Source organism: Acanthochromis polyacanthus, chromosome 4 (assembly GCF_021347895.1).
Source record: "Acanthochromis polyacanthus isolate Apoly-LR-REF ecotype Palm Island chromosome 4, KAUST_Apoly_ChrSc, whole genome shotgun sequence".
Classification (NCBI taxonomy): Eukaryota; Metazoa; Chordata; class Actinopteri; family Pomacentridae; genus Acanthochromis; species Acanthochromis polyacanthus.
In genome coordinates, this window is record NC_067116.1 from 40,094,229 (window position 1) to 40,106,622 (window position 12,394).

Genomic DNA, 12,394 nt, shown 5'->3' on the forward strand with positions numbered 1-12,394 from the left:
AGAGCTGGCACGAGTGTGTGTGTGTGTTCAGGGAGGAGGAGGAGGGCGAATGCAGCTTACCATCCATCTGTCTCTGTTTCCCCACAACTCGACATGGTGGCAGACAGTGAGGGGAGGCTGGGACAGACCTGAGTCCTTGTACTGGTTTAATTAAAACACATCACTTGAACCGTCGTTGGCACAGACGCTAACAAGCTCATCCAACACGTAACTACAGATGAGGGAGGGAAAAAAAAAAGGAATGGAGAAAACACCAGGCAATTAAACACTCATTTACTCATCAGCCAATTATTCACCAGAGCCGTTCTTGGATCTTCCTGTTGCAGCCCTGCGAGGCCTTTTTACTACAGACAGGCCTTTATTCACCGAGCGCCAGGACTGGAAAAAAATCAGGGACTGAAAGAGACACGCGTAAGCTCGATTCCTGCAGAAAATGCACTTCTGTTGCAATTTAATATCTATATTGAGGAAATACATTAAAAACACACAATTATTATCAACTTCTGATTATGTTTTATTAACTTATTCTTGGAAAAAAAGACAATATCTTTTAAAAACTAAACATTTGTCAGTATAATAAAGAATGGATAAGAATGTGTGATGCTGAACATGATGTGCCTCCTCAACAGAAATCCACAGTTACTTTAAAAAAAACAAAAGCTTTTCATGTCTTTGCTTGAAGCTCCTGTCAATACTCTTCGTTCATCACTTTTCCTCTGAACGTATCCAAACACACGACTTTGCTGCATTGCTTAGTTGAACTCCTGCACAAACCATAAATTATAAACAGCCCGAAAAACACACAGTTTGGTTAATTTCTAGTATTGGTATTCTGCTCCTGCGTATCAGAAAGTAGACGTGATATGATAAAATAGAATTATTTAGCAAGCTGAGAAATGTACAATGAATTTGTATCCAAATGTGTGGTGGAAAAATATCAAGATAGATAAATAACAAGTTGATAAGAGAATTTTCAATATTGCTTATGAAGATACAAAACAAACGCCAGGTACTCTGGGTAAAGCACTAAAAATTCTCGACTTTGGTTCATACATCGACACAAAAGCCTAAAACTCCTGACTTCTCTTCAAAAATAATCAAACAAACAGAACAGGAGTCTAACGATGCAACGCTCAGTGCCCAAAATTCAAAAACAGCAACTCAGTCTGGTAGAAACACTTGTTTTTCTTACGTTTTAGCTATAAATACATACATTTTGGTTATGGTTTCAAACTTTGGTGGCAAACTGAACACAACATTAACAGAAACATTTCAGACTGCGCTTGTAATTATCAGGATTCTGCCATGATGAGCTTGAAAATGATTTTCAGAAGTTAACCGACAATGATTTGCACTGATATCACCATGTACCAATTTTCTTCAATTGCAATATTTTACAGGAAAAAAAAAGGTTTGTGAAGCAGAGTGGGCCAATTAGCTGTGTAAGTGACATTTCTTCAAATAATCAGCGCAAAAAAAAAAGATCAATTAGCCACAAGGGCAAAACAACACACTTCAGTTTTCAGCTGTTACACAAATCTAATTGCAGCTACAGCATCACTGTTACTGTGACACAGAATCAATAAGTTAAATACTTAAGAACTATGCTGGACCTGTATGCATAGACAAACAAATATAATAGACAGTTGTTAGAAAGACTGTAAACCAGAGAGGACAGACGTCTGAAGAGATGATCTAGTTACACAAAGCTCAGAGTTTTTTTGTGACACTACAGCACAGAACGGCAGTGGACGAAGCAGCGCCAACACTGCTCACCTGTTGAATTTCTAAAGTGTCTCAGAAGAGCTTCTTAGTGCTGCTAAAGCTGTAAAACAACTAATGAACTATGTTACTGTTGTGATGATAATATTTCCGTGCTTATCTGAGTAATGGAGGGAATGCTTGTTATTATCAGAATGTGAAATTCACCAATCCTTAGAATTAGAAAGTTGACCGGTAATTCACTACCTACACTGACAAAAACATCCCTTTAGATGGAGTGCAAATAATGGTGTCAAAAAGATTTGAGGATACAAACACAGAAGAGGATAGAAACAGGCTGGAGGGAAACGACCAAGGCCTGTTTAATTTTAGTGTTGCTTCTCTTGTTCCAGACACTGAGAGAAACGGTGTTGACAGCTGTGACCTGCTGGTGTGAGACAGACACTAGACTAAAACAAAACGGACAGGGCGAACAGACTCTCAGACATTCCACTAAATGAGAGACCTGGAGGTATTTTCCTTTTGAGCCTCTTGAACTTTTGTCCCCGTTAACACAGCTGATCCCAGTCCAGTGCTGGGATACAGATGTGTTGGGATGTCAGCAGCTCACCAAACTTTTGGTTTGTACCTCAGTTTTAGTGACAGAATCTGGTTCTTTACTTAGTTAAAACTGAAAGATCTCACACCGGATCAAGTTGCTATCAGAAATCTTTGCTCAAAAGATGTGAGGCGATTTAGCTGACCACATAGAAAACAAAGAAGTGTGGAACACACTGACCCTGATGTCTAAAAGAGGGCTACCTGAGCAAAAAGTTCAGTACAATAAAAACAAAATTAAAGACTCAAAATACAAACTTATATCCATGGATGTATCATTTTTTTCCCAGGAATATATACGAATCACCACTTTCATCCATCCTTAAAAGGACATATATGAGGGAGGCAGAATATTAGAAACACCTTCCAATATAATGCAGTCCAACGCTACACCAACCACACAAACTAAAAAACTGACAAGACAGCACCTTAAATCAACACTTCTGGATTGCATTTGACTTTACAGGTGCAACTAATAGAAAGTGGTAATTCGATGTAAAGAGAATCTTTACAAACTTGTGTGCGATTTCAATAATTATCAGAAAATATTCCCCAACCCATCTGAGAACATGGAGAGTCCTTTAATGAAGGCGCCTTCCATGCTTCTCTATTAATCTGCTAACTTGGGTTAAGAGCAGAAATTAAAGCTAAACAAACTACAGGCTGGAAAATTTAAAGTATCTGTCCATGCGGACCATGATGTAGTTGATCTCCGTGATTACTTCTCAGTTTGTTCTTTTGTTAACTCTTTCATCTAATATCAACAAAAGCCTTTTTCTTTTGGACGCCGTCCATGTTATTGCACAGTATAGGAATACATCTGCTACCATATAACACATAGCAGCTGTACTGTTAAAGTCCTTGCTATAAAACAAGTCTTTCGCAGTCGCACACATTTGATTACGAACACGCTGCTCCATTCCTCTGCGGCTCACAGATCCACGGTCCTTTACAGGCAAACTACGCCCCGAAAACGAAGCACTAAAATACGTTGAACGTGACAGTCCTGGAAGCATTGGTAAGCTGAGGGACGGTTTAGATGACTCTTGGACAGATTTCCATCTTGGACACAGAGAGGTGAGGCTTTAAGTGGATCAGGGGAAAAAAAAGTGACGGGGCCGATTGCAGAGGTGATGGTTAGGCGTGTTGTACCGCCAACTCCTGTCCTATGAAGCGGCGCAGGCGCTCCAGATACTGGCTGTACAGTTCAATGTCGTTGTGTCCCGCTCCTTCCACCCAGAGAGGCTCCACGGCCTTGGGGCAGCGCTCGAACAGGGCCAGGCCGTGGGAGAAGTCGATCACCTCGTCCTCTGTCCCGTGGATGATGAGCACCGGAGAAGTTATTTTGGACACTTTCTCGATGCTAAAAAGGAAAATAAGGGCAGCAGAGATGTTAGAAATAGAAAAAAAAAAAAAGCTCTGAAAAAAAGTCCACACGGGTCAGTTAAATAGCACTCGCCCACAAAGCTCTGGCCTTGTGGATCAGGTTATAAAAAGAACACCCCAGTGGATCGGTGTGCTCGGTCGGAAAAAAGTCAATAAAATATGTTGTTACGGTTGCAAGGGTTTGTGGAAGCCTGATGCAATAGTAATTTGTGTTGGGTTATAAATCATATTTATTGCTTTGAAAGTAACCCAACATATTAGTGTTGTCATTTTTATTTAGAAAACAGAACCGTGTCAAGCAGGTCAGTGACTAAGAAATTAGACTTTTATAGCATGAGTGCAGAAAAATGATAATGCGTGCTTTGATTTTGGTAACACCAGAGCAGACCCACTCAAGTCCGTAGCACACATTTTACATTTATGAACTGTCCAGAGAAAAAAAAAAACTGGAGTCTTGGGATTTTTTTATAGTTTAAATTAACAGAATTTAACATATTTATTGCCAAAGGAGCCTTCTTGTGCAAAAATAATAGCATGCATACAAATGAAGCACATCTTTCAAGTCATGCCATTGAACAGAGACACATTTTACATAGAAACCAGCAGAGAAAGGACAGACAGACACACATGGAGGGAGGCCAGCTGCTCACTCTGAATGTGAACAACACTGGAGGCTTTCTCAGCTCACTACGCACACAGTGAGGCATTCCCTGGTTTCCTACCACCTCTGCTCCTCACCCACTGGTACCATCTGAGTCGACGTGAAGGCTGGGATTGACCTTCACTACACACTCAGCCACTACAACCACACTGACAACAGGAACAGAAGGGACAGAGCCTCACTAATGATAGCAGTACTCTGCGTCCTTATTGTCTGGCCATGGGACTTGTTTTGTAGCCATGGTTTAAAAATAAAAACCCTGTAACAACACTTGACAGTGAACACCCACACCACAATTGCGCACAAATGTGTGGGAGGAGTAGGAGGTCTCTTCTAATGTTCAGTGAAGGAGCACGAGAACAATCTGACAAGTACTGAAAGTATAAGTGCAACAGATGATTAAGGCATTTTCAACTGAGTGGTATCGACACAAACATACATCTGATGCTTTGTTTGTATCCGCTGTCACACAAGTACAGTAATGAGAGCACAATCTGTGGCAAGATGTAAATTTATAAATAAACTTCTTAATATATACGGCAAAACTGATGTAGTGATAACACAAATTGAGCACAGTGGGTGTTTGTCCGTGCTGGTGTTGTTTTAGTCAAAAGACACATGATTTGGGCGACAAAGGTAGCTTTGTTATAAATCCCACTGGATGTGCGAATGCTGCCCTCATGAATCTCAAACACGAGTTCTGTCTGGAGGGCATTATGGACCACAGAAGACTTTGTCATGCGGCCTGTTGCCAGCTAATACCACCTCTTTCAACTCTCTTACAATTTATTTTTTACAAAGTACGCCAACTAATTTAAATTCAAAATCTTGGATAAAAACGATTCTGCTTCAGCGCAGTGTTTATCAGACTGCATAACTGACTGATGTTCTTATGTGAAATGAAAGCAAACTAGTTTAAAAAGACAGGAATGTACTATCAGTACAAAACTCAATTTAACACTTCACGCTTCATTTTTTCCCCCCTCTAACATTGCCACCATAAATGCAAAAAATGATATAAAAAACAAAACGGTTCTCAACCTGCCTAGATATATTTACTGTTTTGTCATGAACCTACAAAACAAATGATTGTATATATGTTTGTGCAACTCTGAAGCCATTAAAGTCTGGCTGAAGTCCTTAAAGCCAGCCCACAGTGACCAAATGTAAGCTAGATTACTACTTAATGCTTCTGAGATAGGCACTTATCTAATAATCTAAAATTACATTTGTGATGATTGAACTCCAATCAGCAATATTAGAAAGACTTGAACAGGAAGCTCCCATTAACACGGATGTTCTTTGATGATGGTTGTCACATCTGTGAATGACACTTAAAGACTCTGCAGAAAGAGACAAATGTGAGCTGCAGCAGAAAATGGTTTTTTAAAAGGTGCCAGATGAGAATGACTACGGCACAGCGATATTGCTCACTGCAAGATAAGACACACCTCTGGGAGATTTTCCTTTTGAAATATGACAGTACTTAGGTGGCCTGCTCCTATCTATGAAAAAAGAAGCTATCAACATGCTAACCAAGGAAAGATACTGAAGCAGAAATCAGTCAAACTGCAACCCAAACAAAGAGGAGCAGCTCTATCAGCGCAGATGTTCATGTTGGACAAAAAAACACTTTCACAAGTGCAAGTATGCTTTTCTGTTAACAGATTTGTAATTATGCGAAAATGGCAAGAGAAAGCCAAACAGTCTGTGAACACCGTCTGTGTAATCTTTGAGGGAGTATCACGTTTAAAGGAACACCTTATTAAGGGATTTTATAAGACAGTGAAAGACAAGGAGCAGACAGAAGACAGCATAAGGATTTCATTGCTGTACACAGAAATAATTCCTTGATGAAAATGTGATTCTTGCCGCTAATGATGCATTTAAGGCAAAAACAATCAATTTAATTATGCAACGCACTGAAACACAATCAATATGGAAACTGACAAACATTTCATATATGAGACTTACAGCGAAGCGTTTAAAGAGGCAGAGATAAGAAACCGAACATTCTGCACAGACTTACTTGGGAAAAGCGTCAAAGCAGTAGGTCTTCTTTGTTTCAGGAAAGGCCACTCTCATACCAGATGTTAAAGGTGAGTGGAGAACCACGGCAGCACACTCATACCGCGATGCCAGGTCTACAGTGGGAACTGTACCAATGCTCTGTCCGTACAGGATGATATTCTCTGGGCTTATGCCATACCTGGTTAAAAGAATAAAAGAGCATTTTCATTATTTATGTAATTTGACTTTCCTTTTATTGTAGGGACTTTGTAAGTTTGTTTTGGAAATGTGCTACACAAATAAAGTCATTATTATTAGAAAACCTTATCACAGACGCTGATCAGAATCCACACACCACCAAAATCTAAACATATATAACTTTAGCTAATGATTAATTTCATTATTGAAAATAATCAAGCCAGTCTTATATTATTGTGAGGTCCTGGCCATACTAGGTAAAGTGCCCTGATATGATTTATGTTATGATTTGTGCAACAAAACCTGAATTGTTCTGAAATAAAATTTCAAATTAGTTACCAAAATTGTAATATCTCAGTCATCTCAGTTAATCAGATAGCATTACTTTTCTGTGTGTTTAATTGAAAATCTATTTCATTTAACCTTGAAATTATCCAACTTTAACTTGCTGTTGTTTGTTTTAGGTCAGTTTTAGACGTGCATCTCGTCGACACCTATCATATTTGAAACAGTTTACAGTAAATATAGTGAAGTTATGGAGGTGAGGTAACCTCAGCCAACCCTTAGTCAAGGCTCTGTATTGTAATGTCTCCCTGAGGCTACAGATGCATTAAGACGGTAATGCTTCCACTAATGAGACATTTTATCACACCACAATGTCCTTGAGATGCATCATCCTGCAGCCTCCCCTCGTCCATCCATCTCACTCTTTTTAATTCCCACAGTATCTGTCCCCACTCTGTTCGACTCTCTTCAACGTGGCTCTGTCCTGATCACATCCTCTGCCAACGCGATTCATCCCTTCTTTGTTCTGAACCAAATCTAAGCACGGCACGTCTCGCCAGAACAAAACACAGTATAATAAATCATCCTTCAAAAGACACATATGGGCCAATTATGTCATGATGTACCGTGTGCGCAGGGCATGCCAGGCAGCATCTATGTCTGCATAGAGATTCTTCTCAGAGGGCTTGCCAGTGCTGACGCCGTAGCCTGAGTAGTCGTAGGAGAAGATGTTGCAGTTGATGCGGGTGCCGAGGCCGATGTAGAAGCTGCTCATCTGGCCGAGGTCGACTGCATTGCCATGGGAGAACAGCACTGTAAATCTGGGATATAAATTCAACAGAAAAGTTAGCGATGGCCAACAGATAATAAGACAGGCAAAAATTCATTCTGTACTCAAAGTAATAAATATAGTAGCCTGTGGGCAATTATCAACTACACCGTTATTCCTGCTGTTGCATCAGCAAATTATATATTTTATAGTGTAGTAAATGTCTTACATTGATTAAAATTGTCTTTGTAAATTGTTTTTACCTTCTGTGCACCTTAAACCTAAAACAACAAGCATAACAATCTTATTTCACATTTAGTTGCTCTTGTTTTATAGTTAATTAATCTGGTCTTAAATCTTAAATTCTCTATTTATTCTTAATGGTCATCTCAGTTTACTTGCATTTTTAAGCCTCTATATTCTGAGTTTAAGTAAAGCATGAATGATTAAAATGCAACAAGTGAAAACAAACATCTTTAGCTAAGGCTCTGTGGCATGTGTAAACACTAGAAATTCTACTAGCTTTCATTTGAAGCAGAAAAACGAGTTGCATGCAGGATTAATATCATAACATTAAAACACAAAAAAATCAGTTTAGCACATTTTAACATCCACAAATCTGAACTTGTACTTCTAAACTAAAACAAGTCATAAGAAACTTGTTGCTCAGATAAACACAAAGAGGTCACTCTGATTCTCATCCAGTTTGTCTTTGTTCTGAAGCAGCTGCTTGTTGAAGGATTGGTTTACCACGATGGCTTCAAGTCAAATGACTCTTACTTCTAGACATTTTGCACAACCTGAGAAGCAGGGTGCCCTCTGTAAACGCAGGGTAATCTAGCCCTTGCCTGTTATTCATGAATGCATGTTGTGCTCTCCAAAGAAATCTGATACTTTTTCTACTCGCTGTCTATTTTGAAATTCTCCCTCAGCGGTTTTGTTTATGAGCTCCAACAGCCCACGGCCTTGCTCTTGGCTTTATGGCATAGAACGTGGCAAAACAACGATTCTGCCATATCAGGACAAGACTGGATTTATTCGTTGTAATGCTAGACAGACATTAACACAAGGCAAATGGACTGTAACACAAGCTTGTCCATTTCTATTTAATTGATTTGGGAGGTCAATCAGCAGCAGCACAGTGCAGCCAGATGGGTGTCAAACTGAAGTTAAATACTTTAAAATCTTATAAAATACAGGGTATGTTTTTAGGTCAAATGATTTCATCACATCTCATAAAACTATCTACTAATCACTACCACTAAATTATCTGATACAAAGCTGTAGGAAAGAAAACCACATAGCTGTAAATGTCTTGCCTCTGACTCACTGGAAACTGGTATCTTTTCACTGAGCGTGACACATTTTTATTATGATCATTATCATGAGTTACCAAACACAGGGGAAACTCAACTTTCATGTACTGGCAAACATGCAGGAAAAAATTCTAAAAAAAAACAAAAGAAAGAAAAAACACCAAATTTTGAAGACTAAAAGCATGTTTTGGATGAGAGTGATCCACAGAAACTGCAGGAAGAGAAAATCTTTGAGTCAGCTGAGTAAACAGGGAGGAAAGGAAGTAGACCTGGATGTGCGTAGAAGAAGATAGACAAGATAGAAGGGTGCTTTACCGCTTCTGAGGAAATGTGACACACTGTCGTAAAATGAACGCGACAGGTCAAGCAGCCGAAGTTTGTATCACACAACAGAACTTAGAAGTTCTAACACGAAAGTAAATCTTTAAAGCTACTCACCTGGCATTAGGAGCGCAACGAATGTACATGCAGCCGACTCTGTTCCCTCGGGTGGATCGAGCGAGGAACACCTCTGTTGTGTCCAGCTCCCTCTGAGAGTACTGGAACTCTGCTCGCTCTGTCAGGTGAAGCTTCCACCTCCCCTCCACAGCCCCTGCACCTCCGCTTCCAGCAACTGACGCTCCGCTCCGTGCCCGCAGGCTCGACGTCCCCGTTCCCCCTGGTGCCGCGGGGCCTGCCTCCGGGTCCGGCAGAAAGGCGTATGTGGGCTCCGGGGGCAGGAAGGCGAGCTTGGCTGCAATGCGGCTCGGGCAAGGCGGGCAGCAGAACAGGCAGCAGAGCTCACTGAGAGAGAGGCCATTCATCTTTCACTGTGCAGGAGGAGAGACAAGAGGATCACTGTGCTAATGAATCCACAGCATCCCAATGTTGACACAATGAGACACTCATTACAATGTAATGTACAAGGCACTTGGCCTGGGGGTGCCAACAGTGGTGATGGACATTTTTATACAACACCAACTTTGCAACAGAAATGGATTTTACATGATCAGATGCATGTTATGAACACTAGCAACACATTACTGATGTTAGGGCTCATCAGAGGATAATCAATTGTCAACAGAAAGTTAATTAACAACAACACTGGTTATTAATTCACATAATTGAGTGAATACTTGAGTCGTTCCAAACAAAAACTGTAAAAAATGTCTGGCTTTCAGCTTCTTTTTTTTCTAGAAAGTGAGCATTATCTGGTTTACTAATTCTTCTATTACAGTAAACTTAATGTCTCTGGGTTTTGGAATGGTAACCAAACACAAAATAAGACGTGAAGATGACAGCTTGGACTTCAGAAACTTTAATAATCAAACAAGTTATTACTATTATTATATTTACGATAAGCCACTTAGATCCTCAGAACAAACACCGTTTACAAAGAACAATTGTGTCTTTGCAGTAGTAGCTCCAAAGCTTTATATAATAGCCTTCCTCTTTCAATTCAAAATGTTCCTCCTTCATTGACATGTTCAAGAAAAATCTCCAAAGAAATGCCCTAATGGCTTTCGGTTGCTCTTAATCTTCTTAATATTGTAGTATTTTATATGCATTTAATAAAAAAATAGTCATGGAAGTTCCTACTAGTTCCTGTTTTTCCTTTTTGTTAGTGCTTTACATTTATGTGGCTTTGACTAACAAATAGATTTTACGAGTCTTGCCCTGTTTTGCTTGTTGCCCATTTTGTTGTTGACCGTCTAAAAACACAGCACTTTGGTCAATTCAGGTTGCTTTAAAATCAAAATAAACTTGGTTTGATTCGATGTGACACTATTTGTGAAATAAATCAACAGATTAATCAGAACTAAATACAGTCTTTGGCTAAAACTCTGTGATATTTTACACCAAATATCAGTTTTGCATTTCTCAAAATAAGGCAAGTAAAAAGTCTCGTGTATTTCTAGTAAATCGTGGGCGATAAACAAATAATAAATATGTAGGTCAGAAATACAAAAATACAAAACAAAAAACAAACACATCCCGGCATGATACAACCCCAAAGCCAATACAGACCTACCTGTTGAGCTGAAGATTTTAGTATAAACAAAAATAAGTCGCACGGAAACAAACAAAAATAAATAAAATACTAAAAAGAAAAAAAGGAAGCTTTCCTTCACTTCAGCGAAATCCAAACACAGGATGCAGTTTATGTGCCCTGTCAGCAGAACAAGGGAAAAGTAGTGGAGCCTACCGGCTGTCAAGGAAGTGTTATTTACAAAGTGTCTGCTCTGTTGTCTTTGTGCTGACTGAAGTCCAGATTACACCCATTTCGTCCGAGGGTACAAAAGCTGATTTCAGATGCGATTCCCAAAAGTGTCCTGGGCGCTTCAAAACAACAGTAAATGTTGTGTTGTCGGTGAGAAGAAGAAGCAACAGCGTCTGTGCCCCAAAGCGACCAAAGCAAACTCTTTTTAGCTGTACTCAAACAGGCACCGCACTGTTTCCCACTGTTATATATCAAAAACACGGCAGGTCACATTATCTCCTCGCAGATAGACGCTGTTTGTCTGCGCGGCGCGGCTAAAGCTACGCTGGCTTAAGCTAGCAAGTAGACATAAACACGGCCACTCAGTGAAAACAAGGCTCGTTAACGGACCGTCCGACGGTAAAACGCCGCTAACACGCAGTTTCCAGCGACGGCTTTTGTCTCCGTGAATCCATGTCGTATTGTGCTGGCGTGTCCTCCGACTTTACGTGTAGCTTCTTGTCATTTTAATTAATCCATGTCCGCGCGGTGTTTTTCTGCTCCTCCGCTGTTTCACCGCATCCGGAAGCGACAGCTGACCGGATGTGACGTAGGGAGTTTCCATTGGACAATTAAGGAAACGTGTTATCAGAGTGGGTGACGTGTTGTAACAGATGACACTCGTAAACTTAATTGTTTTTTTCACCTTTGAAGGAAATAAAAAGTGAACTTCCCAGTATTCGTCATTAGATAAGTGCTGGTGAGTCAGAAATTTTCCCTCAAGGTCTCCTGAAAGTTACAGTTGACCAAACCATTAAAAAAAAATCAGGGAACATTCAATTAGCTCAGCAAACGGCAACCTTAAGGGAAAACTCCTTAAAGTCACTGCTTGGTGGTTCCACAGAGAAACAAACATTAACCTTGAGGAAATATTCCCTGAAGGTTCCTTGAAGGTTAGTTGACTTGAATAATTAAAAGCCTCATATTGGAAACATCCATTTTTATTGTGCATTGTGGTTGTTCAGGGAACCAGCGAACAGTAGCTTTCAAGGAACATTCCCTGAAGATTCCCTGGAGGTTTCTAAAAGGCTGAGAAGATTGGAGAGATTAATTAAAGGTCTTATATGGTACAAATTTTATCAAGTTGTGCATATTGTGTGGGTGTTCAGGGAACACTGGAACAGTAACTTCAGAGAAAAGTTCCCTGTAGGTTCTCTGAAGTTCCCCGTTTGTTTGGATGACTTAAATGATGAATTAAAAGTTTAACATGG

The 12,394-nt window shown here is 39.9% G+C and overlaps 1 protein-coding gene across 2 annotated transcripts; it reads right to left on the reverse strand.

The window, feature by feature from the left end:
- Positions 1–490: 490 nt before the first annotated feature.
- abhd17ab (abhydrolase domain containing 17A, depalmitoylase b) lies at positions 491–11,737 on the reverse strand. 2 transcript variants are annotated; one of them, XM_022205017.2, is made up of 5 exons: positions 11,130–11,737; positions 9,383–9,753; positions 7,486–7,680; positions 6,396–6,575; positions 491–3,682 (listed from the first exon to the last, which is right to left on the reverse strand). In XM_022205017.2, exons 2-5 carry the CDS (start codon positions 9,745–9,747, stop codon positions 3,457–3,459), a joined length of 966 nt encoding a protein of 321 aa, XP_022060709.1. In that variant the 5' UTR covers positions 9,748–9,753; positions 11,130–11,737; the 3' UTR covers positions 491–3,456. The 2 variants fall into 2 exon arrangements, with proteins under 2 accessions (XP_022060709.1, XP_022060708.1); XM_022205016.2 differs by having other exon boundaries at positions 10,956–11,737.
- Positions 11,738–12,394: the final 657 nt, after the last annotated feature.